The sequence below is a fragment of the Mustelus asterias genome, chromosome 7, assembly GCF_964213995.1.
Source record: "Mustelus asterias chromosome 7, sMusAst1.hap1.1, whole genome shotgun sequence".
NCBI lineage: Eukaryota > Metazoa > Chordata > Chondrichthyes > Carcharhiniformes > Triakidae > Mustelus > Mustelus asterias.
Window position 1 is genome coordinate 18,426,353 of NC_135807.1, and position 22,364 is coordinate 18,448,716.

Genomic DNA, 22,364 nt, shown 5'->3' on the forward strand with positions numbered 1-22,364 from the left:
TTGTTGAGTTTTATTAGCTTTAACAGAGCTTAGGCGATCAACTTTTTAACAAAGTTAAACCAATATGATGTGGGGTTTATTTATTGTACTAAAAACAGAATTATTCTCGATGATGATGAAAGTATGGTTGATAAGGCTTCCTGGGCAGGTGGAGATGAATACTTCACAGAGCTGTGAAAAACAGTGGGTAACCTGCCTGATTGAGAGATGGAGGTGGTTACGCTCCAACTTCTGTGCTGACATTCTTTATTCTTGGCACAATGAAAAAGACACACTTGACACTAATATAAAATGATCACGGAGCTTTCTGAGTGAGGTGTAATTACCCGAGCCAGGTTTCAACATTTGCCTGCTGTAGGCTGGGATGTGAGGTTGCTAATGTCATGAAAGCAAGTCTCTGCAGACTATGCTGCATCTAGTAACAGTGTCCTCCTGAGCCACATAGTTTCCTGAGTTCCAGTCCATTCTAATAATCAAATTCTACTGCTGCCAAATCCAGAAAAACTGCAGCTTGTAAATCAGAAGCTAAAATTGCTGTAACTCTATTGGAAATGAAATTGTTACCAAGGCATCAGGAGAGATTAAAATGTTGGTGGAAATCACAATATCGAAGGTGACTCATGATGTGCTCCACTGTGTCTCCACCATGCTAAGGTTCTGGGGATCCGGGTTCGAATCCCACCACGGCAGTTGGTTGAATTTGAACTCAATAAAAAATATCTGGAATTAGGAATCTACTAATGACCGTGAAACCATTGTCGATTGTTGGAAAAACCCATTTGGTTCACTAATGTCCTTTAGGGAAGGAAATCTGCCGCCCTTACCTGGTCTGGCCTACATGTGCCTCCAGAGCCACAGCAATGTGGTTGACTCTCAAATGCCCTCAGGCAATTGGGGATAGGCAATAAATGCTGGCTAGCCAGCGACGCCCATGTCCCACAAATGAATCCGCTTTCCTCCCATATCCCTTGATCCCTTTAGCCCCAAGAGCTATATCTATAGAACACAATGTTGGATTCAGTTGTGATGCCTTCTTTGTTCAAAAAAATAGTCTGGTGACGTTCACTGCGCACTCTTATATGTGGTTCATAGCTACCTGGGACAAGTACTGGAGATTGTGCCAATTACAGAATTATACTCGCAGGATGGGAGGCATGAGATGAGGCACAGTGGCACAGTGGTTAGCACTGCTGCCTCACAGCTCCAGGGACCTGGGTTCAATTCCTGACTTGGATGACTGTCTGTGTGGAGTTTGCACATTCTCCCTGTATCTGGGTGGGTTTCCTCTGAGTCCTCCAGTTTCCCTCCACAGTCCAAAGATATGCGGGTTGGGGCCACATACCAAGTGACTCATACTTATTCTTCATCCTTACAGGAATGTGCCGGTCCTGAATCCCTATCAATTTACACTTGAAAGCCTCCCACATGCCAGATGTTGATTTGCCCTCAAACATCTGCCCCCAATCTACATTCTTCAGTTCCTGTCTAATATTGTTGTAATTAGCCTTCCCCCAATTTAGCACCTTAACTTGAAGACTACACTGATCTTTATCCAGTAAACCTTAAAGTTTACTGAATTGTGGTCACTGTTCCCGAACAGCTTCTTCCCTGCTGCCATCAGACTTTCGAATCTTGCATTAAGTTGATCTTTCTCTGCACCCTAGCTATGACTGTAACATTACATTCTGCACTCTCTCGTTTCCTTCTCTATGAACGGTATGCTTTGACTGTATAGCGCGCAAGAAACAATACTTTTCACTGTATACTAATACATGTGACAATAATAAATCAAATCCAATCAAATCAAATCAAAAATCAAGGGTTAGGTTGATTGGCCATCCTAAATTGCCCCTTAGTGTCCCAGGGTGCCTAGGTTAGAGGGATTAGTGGGGTAAATATGTGGGGTTACAGGGATAGGGCCTGGGTGGGATGGTTGTCAGTGCAGACTCGATGGGCCGAATGGCCTTCTTCTGAACTGTAGGGCTTCTATGATTCCTAGATGCAGAAAATCAGAAGATAATAAAAGAGTCCTTTTAATTCATGAAGGCTGAAATACTTCCTTGAATGCTGCTGGGTGCCTAACAAATACCTATTTCCTTATGACTTATTAAGTTACTCATTCATCCACTGGCTTCGCTACAGTTTTTCTGTGTTTACCAGGAACATGGTGCCATCTAAGCTCCGCACCAGCGCAAGTTAAAGCTCCACCTACTTTTAAATTTGACTTTGCAGTGACCCTGTGCAGTAACAGGTCGTGTCAGTACAGTCAGGTGTGAGAAGATATTGTCACAAGGAAGTACTGCACAGTGATATGCTTCGATCATTTCTGCATGTTTTTAAATTTAGATTGCACCTCGACATGGGAATATTAAAAATGATGGCCCCAAAGAGAGATGCTGCTAAAATGGGACTTGCATCAGGTCTGCCGCACCTCATCTCAGTGCACTCTGTCTTGGACTGCTTCAATCTTCTGTCATGAAGTTGGTAGCTGTCCACTTGGCAATCACTCCAGTGGAGTTTGGTATTCTGCCACAAAAGTGAACTATGTACAGTTTGTGGGAATAACAAAGAGAGCTAGTTACTGGCAGTAAAGCAAAAGAGAATATCCAATGGTGTTGGCAGTGAAAGCTACAGACATGCTAAGTGTGTTTGTGTGTGTATGTATGTACTGTGCATTGAGTGTGTACGTGTACTGATGTGTATGTATGTCTGTGCATATGTATATGCATGTGTGCATATGTACATGCTTGTGTGTGCACATGTATTTTGTGTGCATATGTGTGTATAAATCGGCCCTATTTTACCATCAAGTTGTGCCCATTTACGGGCGTGAAAACTTGGTAAAGTCGGGCGTGAGGCGAGTAGTGTGATTCGCGCTCGCCTCCGCGCCAGTTCCCCCTTTACCAAGGCCCGAAAATAGATCAGGACCGCACCCGAAACGGGTGCGACGGCCATTTAAATGAATTTGCGTGCATTTAAATTGACTTAATGGGCTGCACGCCCAACCTTGCCGTCACTTCCCCCTTTACCACCGCGTTCACCCATCCAGAATCGGCGCGAAACAGACATCCTCCACAAAAGTCCGATTCGGGCGCTCCAGTTAGTGAGGAGAAACTCGGTGAGCTTGACGTCAGTGCTAGGGAAATTATTGGAGAGGATTCTTTGAGACAGGATTTACTCCCACTTGGAAATAAGTGGATCTGTTCCCTGGTATGTTTGCTGAGAGACAGTGAGTAGCAGTATTCTCTGACGATATGTTTTAGCTCTTCTCTTGTTTTCCCGAATCAACAATTAAAGGTTTAATTTTTATATCTTAATAGCAAAATTATTAATAGCAATAAATAATGTAGCCAGTTACAATGACCTCATCAGAAAGACCATTTAACGCATTGGGCCCGATTTTACCAACAATTTGTGCCTGTTTTTGGGCACAAAATCATGGTAAAGTCGGGTGTGAGGCCTTTATCGCGATCTGCACCCGCGTCTGAGCAAATCGTGACTTTACCGACACCCGCAAGTGGCGCGGATCCGTTCCGCGCCCGAATCGGGCGGCCCGACGATTTAAATGCATTAGCATACATTTAAATTGATTTAATTACCTGCCCGCCCAACTCTACCATCAATTCCTACTTTACCTTCTTCTGTTCCGTTCCGGATCCGCGCTTTCAGCGACCTGCTAAATAAAAATCCGAAGCCGACGCTGCAGCTTCCGAAGAGCGGGGTCAGAGCCTGCAACGGCTCTCTGACCCAGGTCATCCTCTTGGAGGGGGGGGAGGAGGGAGGTGGGTCAGATGTATCTCTGGGGGGGGGGGGAGGAGGAGGAGGCAGGTCAGAGCATCCTCTGGGGGGGGGGAGGTGGAGGAGGCGGTCAGAGCATCCTCTGGGGGGGAGGGGGAGGAGGAGGGAGGCCGGTTGGATGGATCTCTGGGAGGGGCAGGGGGGTCTGTTGCCACTCCGCGGGCGATCAGTGAGGAGGGAGGGGGGCAGGGGTGTCCGCTGCCGCTCTGTGGGTGATCCCTCCTCCCCACCGGAGGAACAAATCCCTCCTCCTGGAGTGGACATGCGGCCCCTCCGGGAGGAGGGATGCGTTCCTCCGGTGGGGAGGAGGGATCGCCCGCAGAGTGGCAGCAGACCCCCCTGCCACCCCCCAGAGATCCATCCAACCCGCCTCCCTCCTTCCCCCCCCAGAGGATGATCCGACCCGGCCTCCCTCCTCCTCCCCCCAAACCAGAGATACATCTGAGCTGCCCCCTCCTCCTCCTCCCCCCCCCACCAGAGATACATCTCCCCCCCCTCCTCTTCCTCCCCCCTCAGAGGATGATCTGTGTCAGAGAGCCACTCTCTCCACTCTCTGCTTTTTTTCCCCTGCAACTGGTTTTAATGATACATCACACAAACAACTAAATATATGCAAGTCAAATCCACACAAATGTAGTCAGGAACAGGAGGCACAGAATTAATGTGAATGGGTATTGTCTAATTAACATTCAAAGCATTTTCTCCTTGCATTTACGCCATGTAATAGTAGAAATAAAAACAGGAATCTGTTTTTTCATTCCCTCTATCCTTCCTGTAGAAACACATTTTAATAAAATAAATGGATTAGATCATAAATAAAAAACACAACTTATTAATGGCATCACAATAATATGTGCATTTGTCAAAGTTCTACTGATGTCAACACCAGTCAAGCAGTCCAGTGATGGTTGTTTCTAAAATACAAAATTTTGAAGAGGGGTTATGCTGCAACTGTACAGGACCTTGGTGAGACCACATTTGGAATATTGTGTGCAGTTCTGGTCACCTCACTATAAGAAGGGTGTGGAAGCGCTGGAAAGAGTGCAGAGGAGATTTACCAGGATGCTGCCTGGTTTGGAGGGTAGGTCTTATGAGGAAAGGTTGAGGGAGCTAGGGCTGTTCTCTCTGGAGCGGAGGAGGCTGAGGGGAGACTTAATAGAGGTTTATAAAATGATGAAGGGGATAGATAGAGTGAACGTTCAAAGACTATTTCCTCGGGTGGATGGAGCTATTACAAGGGGGCATAACTATAGGGTTCATGGTGGGAGATATAGGAAGGATATCAGAGGTAGGTTCTTTACGCAGAGAGTGGTTGGGGTGTGGAATGGACTGCTTGCAGTGATAGTGGAGTCAGACACTTTAGGAACATTTAAGCGGTTATTGGATAGGCGCATGGAGCACACCAGGATGATAGGGAGTGGGATAGCTTGATCTTGGTTTCAGACAAAGCTCGGCACAACATCGTGGGCCGAAGGGCCTGTTCTGTGCTGTACTGTTCTATGTTCTATGTTCTACTACTTTTTCTTCCAGAATTTGCTTTAATTGTCAACTTTAAATTCATCTTCAAATTGCTCCTCTTTCATTCTAGCTCTTTTGGGAACACGTTTGCACATTCTTGCTTTCCTTTCAGCTTCTGGCAGAAGGGAAACATCGACTGGCATCATAATAATTTTTTTAGGCTCCTTGTATCGGATATTGATAGTGGAGCCATCAGGTCGAACCAGCAAAACAGGATACAGCCTGGCATAGACCTGCCTTCCAAAGCGAACTACTGATGCTGTATTCGAATTGTTCCTCCTGGGTACGCTGGACACAGGATACACAGCAGGAAGCAATCTTTCAGAAACATTTAGCTGTAAAGAAGGCACAAACCGCCACAGCCACGCACTCCAGCCCAGCCCAGCGCCCGGGCGCGCTTTTTCAAATTGTTTTCGAACTGCGCATGCGCAGTTCAGATCTCCGATCGTTCCGGCAGCGCTAAGCCCCGCCCACAGAGTGGATCGGACTGGAGCCGGCTGAAAGCGTATGGGCGCGCTGGAAAGCGGATTTCGAGGTCGGATCTGTACTACGCCCAGATTCGGCACCTAGTATCAAAATGGTAAAATCGGGCCCAATGTGCCTCTGCTGGCCCTTTGAAGGAGCCAATCACTCAGTCCCGTTTCCCTGCTCTTCCCCAGAGCTCCAGAATATTTCCCATTTGAAGGATTCATCCTTTTTTCAATTTGAAACTTGTTGTTGAATCTCCTACCAACACCCTTTCAGCTAACACCTTCCAGATCCGAACAACTTGCTGCGTATTTTTCTCCTGATGTCTGATCCTTTTGCCAATTACCTTAAATCTGTGCCCATTCCTTCTTGCCAACCCGACTGCCCTGGGAAACAAATTCTTCTTATTTACTCCATCAAGATCTTCCTGGTTTTAAACATCTCTATTCAATATCCCCTTTACTTCCTTTGCCCTGAGGAGAACAACTCAAGTTTTTCCAGTCCCTCAGGTAACTGACATCTTTCCTCTTTTGTATCCCTCAATTAAATCTCCTCTGATCCTTTAAACTGAGTGTTGGCGGTATTGTAAATGTAGTTAAAAGGAAAGTATGCCCAACTCACTGAATAACAAGTGCTTGATGCAGCGGACATAGCGGGCTGTGTGCTTATTTTAGTTTATTTTTATTAGTATCACAAGTAGGCTTATATTAACACTATAAGAGGTCTCACAACACCAGGTTAAAATCCAAAAGGTTTATTTTGGAATTGGACCACTGCTCCTTCATCCAAAAGCTCGTGATTCCAAATAAACCTGTTGGACTTTAACCTGGTGTTGTGGGACTTCTTATTGTTCCCACCCCAGTCCAAAGCCGGTATCTCCACATCATTACATTAACACTGCAATGAAGTTAATGTGAAAATCCCCTAGTCGCCACACTCCGGCGCCTGTTCAGGTACACTGAGGGAGAATTTAACATGGCCAATGCACCTAATCAGCCCATCTTTCTGACTGTGGGAGGAAACCGGAGGAAACCCACGCAGACACGGGGAGAACGTGCAGACTCCGCACAGACAGTGACCTGAGTTGGGAATCAAACCAGGGTCCCTGGCGCTGTGAGGCAGCAGTGCTGACCACTGTGCCACCGGGCCACCCTTGTGTGGGAATAGTGAGCTTCAAATACTTGTTTAAAAGAGGAGTAAGAGGACTAAGTGGGTCACTCCTGATCTTTCCCCCTTTCCGTAGAATTTCTATTATAAATTTGCTTTCATAGTAAATTCATTTATGCCATGCTGTGACCATAAATAAAAGAATTCTGTTGAAAGGTCATCAACCTGTAGCATTACCGTGGGTTTTTCTTCTCATGCAGATGCTGCCAGTCGGTGAGCGTTTCCAGCATCTTCCGTTTTTACTTGAAATTTAGCAAAAGCTGCTTCTGATCTGACTGCAAGCTGCAATACTACACAGGTTCCTCATTCGACAAGGTGTCGAAGCAATGCCAGCCGGTTTGCCGACTGTTCAGCCCTCTGTACACAGTAGCAACATTACTGCCATTTCTCATTTGGCTCCATAAGGCTGAGAAACTGTAGCTGTAATGCGGTGAAGACAGAGCAGGCTAGGCAATAGGGGTGATTCTGAGCCCACGCTCTCCATCTGCGGGAATAGCGGTGTGTGCTCAAAATCCGGAGAGCGCGGTCCGCGCCGGCGAGTTTCCAAGTACCGAACTTATCGTCTCCTTGCCGGTGGAGTGGCGTGAAACACGCCATGTGAAGCAGCATCAATCGAGCAAAGACTAGTTTGTATGCAAGAACAAATAGGCTTTTATTCGCAAAAGACTTGGAGCACACCCATGCCGATGAACTGGTCCAGACTGAGGCAGGGGGTGGGGAGCAGTCGCCTTTATACCTGGACCGGGGGGGGGAGGAGTCTCGGGTAGGGTCGGCAGGGATGTCACATATTCGGGTAATAAGCTAACAGTGGTTTACCACATGGGACCATGGGACTCCAGAACGCTTATTTGAATACATTAGCATGTCATTAGTGAGCACTCTCTCCGGGACATTCCACCCCACCCACCCCCCTCACCGGTAATTCAGTGGGTGCCAGCAATGGGGCACAGTGGTTAGTACTGCTGCCTCACAGCACCAGGGACCTGGGTTCGATTCCCGGCTAGGGTCACTGTCTGTGCAGAGTCTGCACGTTCTCCCTGTATCTGCGTGGGTTTCCTCCGGGTGCTCCGGTTTCCTCCCACAGTCCAAAGATGTGTGGGTTAGGTGGATTGGCCATGCTAAATTGTCCCTTAGTATCAGGGGGACTAGCTAGGGTAAATGCATGGGGTTATGGGGTTAGGGCCTGGGTGGGATTGTGGTCGGTGCAGACTCATGTGTGAGCATGGGTGTGTGTGTGTGTGCGTGTGTGTGGTGAGTGTCTGTGTGTGTCTGTGTGTGTCTGTGTGTACATGCATGTGTGTGTGTCTGTGTGCATGTGTGAGTGCGTGTGTGAGTGCGTGTGTGAGTGCATGTGTGTGTGCGCGAGCGTATGAGTGTGTGTTTGAGTTAGTGTGAGTGTGCATGAGTGTGTATGAGTGTGCATGTGTGTGTGAGTGGATGTGTGCGTGTGTGTGTGAGTGTGAGTGTGTGTGTGTGAATGTGTGTGAGTGTGTGTGTGTGTGAATGTGTGAGTGTGTGTGAGCATGTGTGTGTGTGAGCATGTGAGTGTGTGTGTGAGTGTGCATGTGAGTGTGGAGTGTGTGTGTGAGCATGTGTGTGTGTGAGCGTGTATGTGCATGTGTGTGTGAGTGTGCGTGAGTGTGCGTGCGTGTGTGTGTGCGTGTGTGTGAATGTGTGTGTGTGTGTGTGTGACTGTGTGTGTGAGTGTGTATGAATGTGTGTGTGAGTGTGTGTGAATGTGTGTGTGTGTGTGTGTGACTGTGTGTGTGAGTGTGTATGAATGTGTGTGTGAGTGCGCGTGAGTGTGTGAGTGTGTGTGAGTGTGTGTGAGTATGCGTGAGTGTGCGTGAGTGTGTGTGTGTGTGAATGTGTGTGAGTGTGTGTGAATGTGTGTGAGTGTGTGTGAGCGTGTGTGTGTGTGAGTGTGTGTGTGAGCGTGCATGTGTGTGTGAGTGTGTGTGTGTGCATATGTGCGTGTGTGAGTGTGCATGTGTGTGTGAGCGTGTGTGCATGTGTGAATGTGTGTGTGTGTGAGTGTGCGTGTGTGAATGTGTGTGTGTGTGTGTGTGTGTGTGTGTGGTGAACCATAGTTGGTTACCACTATGAGTGCTGAGCCATGGATGGTCAGCACTATGGGTGTTTGTAGATATGTTACTGTTGTCACTGTTGGGGTTAGGGTTGGGTTGTTCTACCTGTTGATATTGTTCTGTGGTACACTCCAGTTGGCTCCGCCTACCTGGGGAAGTATAAAGGTCACTGCACTGCCTGGAGACCCTTTAGTCTGGGATTGTATTGTATATAATGTGCTCCATTCTTGTTAGTAATAAAAGCCTTTATTTCCCGGGTACAATCTAGCCTCCCGAGTGATTTAATTGCGCATCAGTGTGTGTGTGTGAGCGTGTGTGTGAGTGTGTGTGTATGTAAGTGTGTGTGTGAGTGTGTGTGTGTATGTAAGTGTGTGTGTGAGTGTGTGTGTGTATGTAAGTGTGTGTGTGAGTGTGTGTGTGTGCCTTCAGCTGGAGCCTGCTGTATCTGTTCCCTAGTATGTTTGCTGAGAGACAGTGAGTAGCAGTATTCTCTGACGATATGCTTTACCTCTCCTCTTGTTTTCCCGAATCAACAATTAAAGGTTTAATTTTTATATCTTAATAGCAAAATTATTAATAGCAATAAATAATGCAGCCAGTTACAATGACCTCATCAGAAAGACCATTTAACGCATTGTGCCTGTGCTGGCCCTTTGAAGGAGCCAAACACTCAGTCCCGTTTCCCTGCTCTTCCCCAGAGCTCCAGAATATTTCCCATTTGAAGGATTAATCCTTTTTCAATTTGAAACTTGTTGTTGAATCTCCTACCAACACCCTTTCAGCTAACACCTTCCAGATCCTAACAACTTGCTGCGTACTTTTCTCTTGATGTCTGATCCTTTTGCCAATTACCTTAAATCTGTGCCCATTCCTTCTTACCAACCCTACTGCCCTGGGAAACAAATTCTTCTTATTTACTCCATCAAGATCTTCCTGGTTTTAAACATCTCTATTCAATATCCCCTTCACTTCCTTTGCCCTGAGGGGAACAACTCCAGTTTCTCCAGTTCCTCGGGTAACTGATATCTTTCCTCTTTTGTATCCCTCAATTAAATCTCCTCTGATCCTTTAAACTGAGTGTTGGCGGTATTGTAAATATAGTTAAAAGGGAAGTATGCCCAACTCACTGAATAACAAGTGCTTGATGCAGCGGACATCGCGAGCTGTGTGTTTATTTTAGTTTATTTTTATTAGTGTCACAAGTAGGCTCACATTAACACAGTAAGAGGTCTCACAACACCAGGTTAAAGTCCAACAGGTTTATTTGGAATCATAAGCTTTCGGAACGCTGCCCCTTCATCCAAAAGCATTCCAAATAAACCTGTTGGACTTTAACCTGGTGTTGTGAGACTTCTTACTGTGTTCACCCCAGTCCAACGCCGGCATCTCCACATCATTACATTAACACTGCAATGAAGTTACTGTGAAAATCTCCTGGTCGCCACACTCTGGCTTGGGTCACTGTCAGAGCGGAGTTTGCACGTTCTCCCCGTGTCTGCGCGGGTTTCCTCCGGGTGCTCCGGTTTCCTCCCACAGTCCAAAGATGTGTGGGTTGGATGGATTGGCCATGCTAAATTGCCCCTTGGTGTCAGGGGGACTAGCTAGGGTAAATGCATAGGGTTATGGGGATAGGGCCTGGGTGGGATTGTGGTCGGTGCAGACTCGATGGGCCAAATGGCCTCCTTCTGCGCTGTCGGGATTCCATGAGGTCACGCCCACACCATTGACGACAGCTCCACATAAGCACCTTCACCTGTGAGGGGGATTCTGGAGGCGAGCCCTCAGTCAGCTAGCACCCCTCCACATTGTGCACTGGGGGCAGCAGAGAGGGCGGCACGGTAGCACAGTGGTTAGCACTGCTGCTTCACAGCTCCAGGGTCCCGGGTTCGATTCCCGGCTCGGGTCACTGTCTGTGTGGAGTTTGCACATTCTCCTCGTGTCTGCGTGGGTTTCCTCCGGGTGCTCCAGTTTCCTCCCACAGTCCAAAGATGTGCGGGTTAGGTTGATTGGCCAGGTTAAAAATTGCCCCTTTGAGTCCTAAGATGCGTAAGTGAGAGGGATTAGCGGGTAAATATGTGGGGGTAGGGCCTGGGTGGGATTGTGGTCGGTGCAGACTCGATGGGCCGAATGGCCTCCTTCTGCGCTGTCGGGATTCCATGAGGTCACGCCCGCACCATTGACTACAGCTCCACATAAGCACCTTCACCTGTGAGGGGGATTCTGGAGCCGAGCCCTCAGTCAGCTAGCACCCCTCCACATTGTGCACTGGGGGCAGCAGAGAGGACTCAGGGGACACAATAAAGTCCAAGCCGGGACCGGGTGTGCGTGTCCCAATCTTAGAACATTAAGATTGAAGCTGATAGTCAGTAATGTGCCGATATGAAGTACTAACTGATTGATTGTATGAGGTGACTTGGTGAACTGGCAGCGCGAACCCTGAGTGCTTTATAGCTGCTATTTGAATCCTAATGGTTTAATTTCTGTCTGTATTGTGCTGACGGTGACAGCCGAGGTGAATGCCAGCTGGCTGTCACTTCTATTCAGCTAAGTTACGTGTTGTGAAAAGAAGTTTGTGCAATAGTACCCGAGTCGTAGCGTTATGTTGCAACTGTACACAACTCTGGTGCGGCCGCACTTGGAGTACTGTGTGCAGTTCTGGTCCCCACATTACAGGAAGGATGTGGAGGCTTTGGAGAGGGTGCAGAGGAGGTTTACCAGGATGTTGCCTGGTATGGAGGGGAGATCCTATGAGGAGAGGCTGAGGGATTTGGGATTGTTTTCGCTGGAAAGGCGGCGGCTAAGAGGGGATCTTATTGAAACATATAAGATGATTAGAGGTTTAGATAGGGTGGATAGTGATAGCCTTTTTCCTCTGATGGAGAAATCCAGCACGAGGGGGCATGGCTTTAAATTGAGGGGGGGTAGTTATAGAACCGATGTCAGGGGTAGGTTCTTTACCCAGAGGGTGGTGAGGGATTGGAATGCCCTGCCAGCATCAGTAGTAAATGCGCCTAGTTTGGGGGCGTTTAAGAGATCCGTAGATAGGTTCATGGACGAAAAGAAATTGGTTTAGGTTGGAGGGTCACAGTTTTTTTTTAACTGGTCGGTGCAACATCGTGGGCCGAAGGGCCTGTTCTGCGCTGTAATGTTCTATGTTCTATGTTCTATGAACACGTCTCTGCGAAAATCCTTTATGTTCTAGTTTAATGGAGATGTCGGCTCATTTAAAATAAATTGGCTAACACTTCTGTTCAAATGGCAGATCAATGATTTCACGTGAACACATTAAGTATGCGCTAAAACCAGAAGGGCCTAATTTCAAGCTGATGTTTGGGAAATGATTCCAGCATAATCATTGTGACGTCATTGCATGCTTGTTCACTCAAAATAATATGTTCACTATCTATATTATAGTAGATTAAGGTTCTTTGTTATAGCTTACTGGGACACGGAGTAAAATCAGATGTGGGGATTAAATTCCTCTCGAGGGCACCGTCACTGTCTGGTAATTTTAGTTTCTGTGAGTGCAAAGCAAGGAACCTTGTATTATCCTCAAAAACAAGGGAGCTCGAGCAGTTATTTCGTAGGCCACTTACCCTCTAGTGGGGAGGTGATTGCCTGGTGGTATTATTGCTAGACTCTTAGTCCAGAAACTCAGCTAAAGTTTTGGGGACTTGGGTTCGAATCTCGCCACGGCAGGTGGTGGAATTTGAATTCAATAAAAAATATCTGGAATTAAAAATCTACTGATGACCATAAAACTATTGTTGATTGTCGGAAATTGGTTCACTAATGTCCTTTAGGGAAGGAAATCTGCCGTCCTTCCCTGGTCTGGCCCACATGTGACTCCAGAGCCACAGCAATGTGGTTGATTCTCAACTGCCCTCTGAAATGGCCTAGCAAGCCACTCAGTCCAAGGGCGACTAGGGATGGGCAATGAATGCTGGCCCAGCCAGCGATGCACATGTCTTACAGCTGAATAATAAAAAGGCTAAGAGAGTGGAGGAAGTGGTGGATTTTGCGATCTGGACATTAAATTATGTTGCTAATTTGACAAATTGATGAAGCAAATATATATTATAATATATAATATCATATTACATATTTATAATTATATATATAATTATAATATATTATAACATTTGCGAAACCTCGCGCAAATGATAAAATAGCCGGAATTTTAAGCCTGTCGGGCGCGCGCACACTCAGCGGGTCTGGAAGCTGACACGAGACACACTCCCAGCCGTGATCCGCCCCAGGTGGCGTTTACACACCAGCTGGCCAATTAACAAGCAGGCAGGGAGAAACGGGCACTGGGTAAGGCTCAATGCTGCCGGAGAGGGCAGGAAGAGGGTGGGCACTGAGAAAAGGGAGAGTGTGGGCTGGCCTTTCTGATGTACTCCCTCAGGTGGGCAGCCACTGCAGAGTTGTCCCGGGTGCTGCAGACCTGTTCAAATAAGAAATTGCAACTGAGGAACCCTGCAAAGAGTGTTAGGCCGCATGTCCAAGCACCAGCTCAGTCCCCGGATGTCTTTTCAATTTTATTTAAGCCCAGAAATTTCATCATAGAATCCCCACATTGCAGAAGGAGGCCATTCGGCCCATCGAGTCTGCACCGACCACAATCCCACCCAGGCCCTACCCCCACATATTTTACCCGCTAATCCCTCTAACTTACGCATCTCAGAACACTAAGGGGCAATTTTTAACCTGGCCAATCAACCTCACCCGCACATTTTTGGACTGTGGGAGGAAACCGGAGCACCCGGAGGAAACCCACGCGGACATGAGGAGAATGTGCAAACTCCACACAGACAGTGACCCGAGCCGGGAATCGAACCCGGGACCCTGGAGCTGTGAAGCAGCAGTGCTAACCACTGTGCTACGTGCCGCCTTGGATCCAGGTTGCAGCTAAAATGTAAATGTCACCTGGCCAATCGGCCTGCCCGATAACCGTAAAAGTAGGCGGGCCAAATAGCGTTCAATTTGCCCCTTAATAAACTAGATTTCCTGCTTGATTGTCGATGTGTGCGATTCCGCTCGCCCGGCGACCAAAATATTGCGCAAGCGTGCGAGGGCATCAGGACTCATGCTTGACAACATCTCACCTGGTTTCATGCACTTCTGGGTCGGGGGCACACCCACCTGAGCAACATGAAATCCTGGCCAATGTCTCCATTTACCTCCTGATACTGCACAATACGGTTTATCATTAACCAAAGCTGGGGGTAAGGTGAGGGATCCAACATTGCTTCGATCTCACATACACAATAGGAGGCAAGATTCAGCCCACCATCCCTCATCGTTAACATTGATGGCAGATGTCAACCCACCCTCTTCACAAAGGAGGAGCAAAGCCTTCACACTTATTACATTCCTGCAGCAAGAACCACCAGTTGCGTGCCTGCCTTTGGACCAAATAAGCACAGTGTTGAGAGATTGGCTGACATGTTTTTGGACGGTTCAATCCATCAAGCTAGTTACATAGGAGTCCATAAGGATTAATTGAGAAGACAGCACCAACCATCGGTTTGATGATCAACCCTTCATAAGGTTGCAAACAAGAGCAATACTGAAGTTGCCAGGGCGATGGAGATATATCCAGGAGAGAGAACCAGTGCTTTCTTCCTTCTGCTATTTGGCAGCTTTATATGGGAATTGATGTGTCTCAAAATGAAGTTTTCTCTCTGCGATGACTATCTAAACATAGCTTCATTTGTCAACTTTGGAAACTCAGAGGTGACACATCTATCTACCGATGAACCGTCTGCCGAAGCTTTCCTACTTTCTTAAGGCACCTATGAACCAATTTGAGGCTGGGATCCATAGAGCGTAAACTAACCACATACAAATATAATTGGGTAAAGCTCCAGAAAAAGACAATGATGGAAGGAGTGGATATATTTTTCCAGGCTACTTTTTTGAAGGCACTACAAATAAAAATAAAACAGGCTCCCGAGACCAATTTCAATTCGAGTGTGTAATGCCCCCCTGAATCGATACAGGCATGGAGATCACCCCTTGTAGAGTGCAGTATCACGCTGACATGAACCCAGAGCGTGCAATGAGCATGGCTTATCCTATCAAGCTCACAATGCGATGCGACTTGATCATAAATGGGACATATAAAAAGAACTGGCAAGTGTCGAATCCTGTGCGTGACAGAAGACATTAAAATGACATAGGAAGCTCTGAAGGGGAAAAGCTGTAACGAGTTGATGAGACCTTTCACTGGAGGATTTAGTTAGTAGGTGAACAGTGTGTGATTCTTTTTACAGTAAAGTCTATTTATTAGTCACAAGCAGACTTACATTAACACTGCAATGAAGTTGCTGTGAAAATCCCCCAGTCACCACACTCTGGTGCCTGTTTGTTAAAGTTTATTAGTCATAGGTAAGGCTTACATTAACATTGCAATGAAGTTACTGTGAAATTCCCCTAATCACCACACTGTGGCGCCTGTTCGGGTCAATGCACCTAACCAGCACACTGAGGGAGAATATAGCATGGTCAATTAACCGAACCTGCACATCTTTCAGACTGTGGAAGGAAACCAGAGCACCCGGAGAAAACCCACGCAGACATGGGGAGAATGTGCAAACTGCACACAGACAGTGACCCAAGCCGGGAATCGAACCTGGGTCCCTGGGGCTGTGAGGCAACAGTGCTCACCACTGTGCCATCGTGGACTCATCAGCTGTTATTACTTAATTCTACCCACAATAGGGGCATGTCATTGAAAGACTGCTTCAGCACAATTAAGAATGAAGAAACTGTAATCATTTCAAACAAACGTCAAGCAAACTGCTCACCTTTATAGAAAAGTGGCACATCCAAAATTGTCTCCCTCAATCGGCCTCTTCCCAGCACCACAGCTTTGAGTTCCGTTGGAATTAAATCTATGATCCTAATAACATCTCCTGGAGAAAAGGAGAAATTGTACAAGGTTCCTGTACAAAAACAAATTAAGGGGAGGGAAAAAAACAATAGTCAGGTAAAGTTCAGACTGATTGATTTATGAAAGAAATAATCTATATTAATTTGTCCATTCAAACTGTGCAACAATGGGCCCGATTTTACCAAAATTTCACGCCCGATAACGGGTGCGAAATCGCGGTAAAGTTGGGTGTCGGGCCTAAAACGCGATCTGCACCCGACTCATGGCAGATCGTGTCTTTACCGAGCCCCGATCCGGGCGCGGGTCTGGCGCGCGCCCGAATCGGCCGGCGCGACGATTTAAATGCATTTGCACGCAATTAAATCGACTTAATGAAGCTCGCGCCCAACGTTACCAACGAATCTGACTTTACCAGGTTGCGGCCCATTTCGCGTCCGCGCATTAAACGACCTGCTAAATAAAAGTCCGAATGGGACTCTAATTCAGCAGGGGAACTGCCGAAGCCAATCCCCCCCGCCGACCATCCTTCGCGGATCCCCCCACCCCCGCGAACCACCCCGGCAGCCCCCCCCCCCACCGATCGGACCCCCCTGGGAGGCACACCCTCGACCGAGCTTGATCGCTGGTCTCCCTCCACCATCCTTCCGATCTGCAGTCCGTCAACAGCCTCCTGCACGTTCCTGGCCTTGCTCTGCCTTTCCCTGGGGGGGTGGGGGGAATGGAGAAGGGGAGTGACGTGTCTGCCCTTGGGGGTGGGGCGGGGGCGCTGCTAGTCTGTGTCTGATCCCTCCTCCCCACCGGAGGAGGGATCGGAGGAGGGATCCCCCCCCCCCCCCCCACCCAGGGAAAGGCAAAGCAGCACAGACAGCAGAGAGGATGAAAGGGATTCCCTTTGAAGGATAATGTCCACGTTATAATCACAGGAACTAAAAACCCGACAGTCCAAAATCTGGGATAATATTTCAAAATGTATATCCCCCCATCCCTGTCCTGTAATATTATGATGTGGAGATGCCGGCGTTGGACTGGGGTGAACACAGTAACAGTTTTAACAACACCAGGTTAAAGTCCAACAGGTTTATTTGGTAGCAAACACCATTAGCTTTCGGAGCGCTGCTCCTTCGTCAGATGGAGTGGAAATGTGCTCTCAAACAGGGCACAGAGACACAAAATCAAGTTACAGAATACTGATTAGAATGCGAATCCCTACAGCCAACCAGATCTTAAAGATACAGACAATGTGGGTGGGAGGAGCATTAAGCACAGGTTAAAGAGATGTGTATTGTCTCCAGACAGGATAGCCTGCAAGTCCAGGAGACAAGCTGTGGGGGTTACTGATAATGTGACATGAATCCAACATCCCAGTTTAGGTCGTCCTCATGTGTGCAGAACTTGGCTATCTTGATATCTTGAAACTATTTCTCCTTATCTGCATAACCCAAACTCTTTGCAAACCTGACTGGAGGTCTTGTGGCACAGTGGGTAGTGTCCTTGCCTCTGAGCCAGAAGCTCTGGGTTCGAAACCCACCCCAGGACTTGATGGTTAATATGACCAACCAGAGTCATAGAGATATACTTCATGGAAACAGGCCCTTCGGCCCAACTCATCCATGCAGACCTAAATTGAACTAGTCTCATTAGCCTGTGTTTGGCCCATATCCCTTTAAACCTTTCCTATCGATGTACCTGTCCAAATGTCTTAAATGTTGCAATTAACAGGTTGAGTGTCAACCTGCAAGTCTTTCCAAACATACCAATGGCTGGCGTAAAGAGTGGGAGAGACTCGTGGTCAGCCACCCTTGATGTGGAGAGGTGTCTCTCAAACCAAAAGCCTCTGGAGACAGGCTAGTGACCTGTTCCTGGCAAAAAAAACCTTGCTATGGGAACAGATGAAAGTCTGCCTTGTGCACCATTAGGTGAGGGAAGAGAAACTACAACAAACCTGACTGATGTTATTTAATTTCCCAACTCATCAGTGCTGAGACGGAACTGAATTGCCAAGCTAGCTAACGCCAGCTAACTTAATACAGGACATTATGTGTGGGAAAAATGTGGGACCTGTGGATTGTAGGGTTCAGGTGTAAATGCATTTCATTACCTCTTTTATCTAACATTTTGTGCAACGCAGTCAGGTTGCCTGTGTCATGAGTTGCCCACATTAACAATAGTTTCTGTTCTTACATTGAACTCTGTCGAAGATTGCCATTTTGGAGAATAACAAAAAAAATCTAATGGTGAAGAATTGTGGTCCAATTTGCCGCTGAAAGCCCAAAATGTTCTTGCGCCAATTTCATGTATAGACGCAGACAAGTGCAGAAATAACTCTTAATGGATAGTCTAATTGTGGGGTGACTTTCTTTTAATGTACTTTCCAACATACAATGAGATCTTGCTGTGATTAATGCCATTATGAGCTTGGGAAGGTCATATTGTGGCCCTTGCTGTCCTTGGGGAAGGGGGAGAGGAGGTTGGAGATATAAAGCAAAATTCAGAAAGTTCTGAGAGAAGGAGAGAGAGAGAGAAGGCAATGTTCTAGTTCTCAGAGACTCCCTACAGTGCAGAAAGAAGCCATTTGGCCCATTAAGTCTTCACCGATCACCATCCCTCCCAGGCCCTATCTCCATAACCTCACTTCTTTACCTTGCTAACCCCCTGACACTAAGGGGCAGTTTAGCATAGCCAATCAACCTAACCTGCACATGCTTGGACTGTGGGAGGAAATCGGAGCACCCGGAGGAAACCCACGCAGGGATGGGGAGAACATGCAAACTCCACATGTCACCCAAGCCGGGAATCGAACTTGGGCCCCTGGTGCTGTGAAGCAGCCATGCTAACCATTGTGCCACCCCATTTCCACCTTGTATCATTGTACCAAATATTATTAAGTACACCATATTTTGTAAATATGGGCGGGATTTTTCAGCCACACTCGCCCCCCAAGGCTGAAAAACCCCGCCCAAGGTAAACGGATCTTTGCATGGTCCATGTCCCGCCCGCCACGGGAAGATTCCACCCATAACGTTTTAGAGCGTTATCTGGAAGAGGTTGGAGGTGGATGGGGTGCATAGACTTTCCTCTTTAAGTCAGTCTAAGAGCTTGAGGGTCAAATCATTTATCACAAATTCAGGTGCAGACTCCTGTGGTTTTCTGACCGTTGTGTGTGGCACATCACGATAGCATTTGTTTCTCTCTTAGCCTTTCCGCATGCACCCTGACGATGCATAGGTCAGACTTTCGTCAGTTCCTGGAGCTAATTATTCCTCAAACAGGTCGCCGGGGCTTGTAACTTGAGGGGCGCTACATCACATCAAGTGTGATTGTAATCATACACGCACCAAGTAATGGTCAATTTAGCATGGCCATTCCACCTAACCCACACACCTTTTGGACTGTGTGGGGAAACTGGAGCGCCCGGAGGAAACCCGTGCAGATACGGGGAGAATGTGCAGACTCCACACAGACAGACACCTAAGGCCGGAATCGAATCCTGTCGTTGTGAGGGACAAGTATGAATGTTTAAGGTGCTTTAAAAAGGAATCTCTTTACTATTTTTGAAAGCATTATTAACCTATTAATATTCAGTTATTTAAATTTAAACAAAAGTATTATTTCATGGGAAACGGATGTCGTTGGCTAGGCCAGCATTTTTAATTTTTCATCCTTAATTGCCCTTGAGAACTGGCCTTCTTGAACTGCTGCAGTCCATGTGGTGCTGGTGCACTCACAGTGATGCTAGGGAGGATGGTCCAGGATTTTGACCCTGTGATAGTAAGGAACAACGGTATATTTCCAAGGATAATGCGTTGCTTAGACTCTGACAGGGTGAGGTGTTGGTAGACTTCTTGTTAACCGGGTAAATCCAAGTTTCATCACCATCTGTGGGTCCTCTCATGACTGGTATGTCCAATGCAAAATAGGTATGGACATCTACAGAACTTTAAAGTAAAGTTTTTAAAAGTTTTATTAGTCACAAGTGGGCTTACATTAACACTGCAATGAAGTTACTGTGAAAATCCCCTAGTCGCCACACTCTGGCGCCTGTTCGGATACACTGAGGGAGAATTTAACATGGCCAATGCACCTAACCAGCGCGTCTTTTGGACTGTGGAAGGAAACCAGAGCATCCGGAGGAAATCCACGCAGACACGGGGAGAAGATGCAGACTCCACACAGACAGTGACCCAAGCCGGTGATCGAACACAGGTCCCTGGAGTTGTGAGACAGCAGTGCTAACCACTGTGCCATCGTGCGGCTTGGCATGAACTAGCAGTTCATGTTATCATTGTTGGTGCCTGGGGGAATTCCTGTTGCACCACCTCTGGCCTTCCTCTGGGCATGTTGTAAATTGTGAGTTTGGCACTCAGCTACAGTGGATTTTGATAATAGGCTGAGAAATTGCAAGTTGGGACATTCCTGATGTGTTCCTGAGTTCTGGAAAGGCTGGAGTTGGGGTTGCCTGTCTTGGGACTGGCCTGAGGTAGAAACAGAGACAGGCAAATGCCAAAGCTGGCAGGTTAGAATGTCTGCCTCTATTCACTGGACACTTCTGTGGGTGAATGCTGGGCCCAATCACCCTCAACATCCCCCACCCATCTCCCAAGCCCCCTACATAAAGGCATGCTCTTCTATACCCCAAATGTCCCCTCTAATCCTTCATGCATCCTCCATACCCCAAAGCATCTTCCATGCTCTTTCATATTTCCCATGCCCTTCATGTTCCATGCATCTTCTTAGAAGCTCACAAAACTGTCAAACAAACACAGACTTTCAAATTCTGCTGCAAAGAACTCTTTCCTTATCATAGAAACCCTACAGTACAGAAAGAGGCCATTCGGCCCATCGAGTCTGCACCAACCACAATCCCACCCAGGCCCTACCCCCATATCCCTACATATTTACCCACTAATCCCTCTAACCTATGCATCCCGGGACACTAAGGGGCAATTTAGCACGGCCAATCAACCTAACCCACACATCTTTGGCTATAGATGCTCACAGCAAAACAAACAAACAACAATTTAAATATCTCGTCAAAACATTTCAAATTTATTAAATGTTCATGAAACTGTCAATCAAACAAAACTCATAGCCCCCGTCATAGCTGTGTAAGCAACTCAAGCTGAAATAAAGCCATTATTGGGGTTTGGAGTCTAGCGAAGCATTTTTCATTGCCCAACTGTATGAAAAAAAAATTCCCAAGCACAATAAAATGGAACCTTTGAAGTTGCCTGAACAGATAGCCATTAGTTCAATTTTTTCAAAAGGTTCAACAGATAGACTTGCAATCAAATAAGTCAAGCACCTGTTCAGGTACTTCAAAGGCTCAACAGTTGTCTGGACTTGAAAATAAATGTAAAAATGAAAGCACAGTTTCAAGTTGATGAATTAATATCTAATTATTAATATGGTTGGATGCAGAAGGATAATTTATCCACTGGAGAAAGTACTCTAATGCATCTGAGCACTTTTCCAATGCTGGTCAATGTAATGGCCATATTCAGAGCTATATGAGCAATTATATTCATTGCAATAAAATCACAATTAACTGATCATACAGCACCATAAAATAAAATTTCCTATTTTAAAATTTTTTTATCCGTTGAGATGTCCACAAATCAAAACAGGCTTCCTACTTTTCATGAACAGGCTGACCTGGCATGTTTTGCACAAATTTCAGGAACCCACCCACCTCGCTGAAGATCTCAAACTCAGGGAAATTCTAAACTAAGGCAAACATTTAAAAATGATATTCGGGCATCATGATTCCCTTGACTGTCAAAATGGCAACTGGTAGGAATGTGATGGAAAATTTGAGTTTACCATCCTCCTCACCTCCATTCTAGCTGCCTGCTACAGGCTTGCGCAGCTTTGGAAAAGCAAAATCTGGCCCAGAGTTGCAAAGCCTTGCACTGCCCTTTTTAGAGTGTCCTTATATAATTTGTACTGTCCACCTTGCTGTTGGTATCCACATCACTCAGTAATATTTGAGCTGCTGTAACCTCAAAATTACGTGTCTGAGTTTTGTGTGATGTTGTTTCAGGAATTTTGAGATTGAAAGGATCAGGAAAATTTATAAAAATGCAGATAAAAGCAAAATATTGCGGATGCTTGAATCTGAAACAAAACCAGGAAAGGCTGGAAAATCTCAGCTGGGGAGGAGGAACAAGATCGAAAGCAGGATTTTAGAAGTGGGCAAATGAAGCAATGGAAGAAATAAAAATCTTATTTATCTTATTAATCCATTTTTTTGCTTCATATTCTTATTAACTTTATTTCTTCCATTGTTTAATTTGTCCACTTCTAAAATCTTGCCTTCCATTTTGTATCCACAACCCCCCCCTCCCCCCTCCACCCCATTAGGGCCATCTGCCACATGTCTCATGTTGTCCTTTGACACTCTGTACCTTTCCTCTGCTATTTACACATTC

General features: G+C 46.6%; 1 protein-coding gene across 1 annotated transcript in view; it reads right to left on the reverse strand.

Annotated features, from left to right (window-relative positions):
• LOC144495589 (protein THEMIS3-like) overlaps positions 1–16,635 on the reverse strand; it is a 70,782-nt gene extending 54,147 nt beyond the window's left edge. The window contains exons 1-2 of the mRNA XM_078215728.1: positions 16,540–16,635; positions 15,851–15,988 (exon numbers count right to left, since the gene is read on the reverse strand). Coding sequence (XP_078071854.1) covers positions 15,851–15,988; positions 16,540–16,576 — 175 coding nt within the window. The 5' untranslated portion in view covers positions 16,577–16,635. The remainder of the gene's footprint in view (positions 1–15,850; positions 15,989–16,539) is intronic.
• Positions 16,636–22,364: the final 5,729 nt, after the last annotated feature.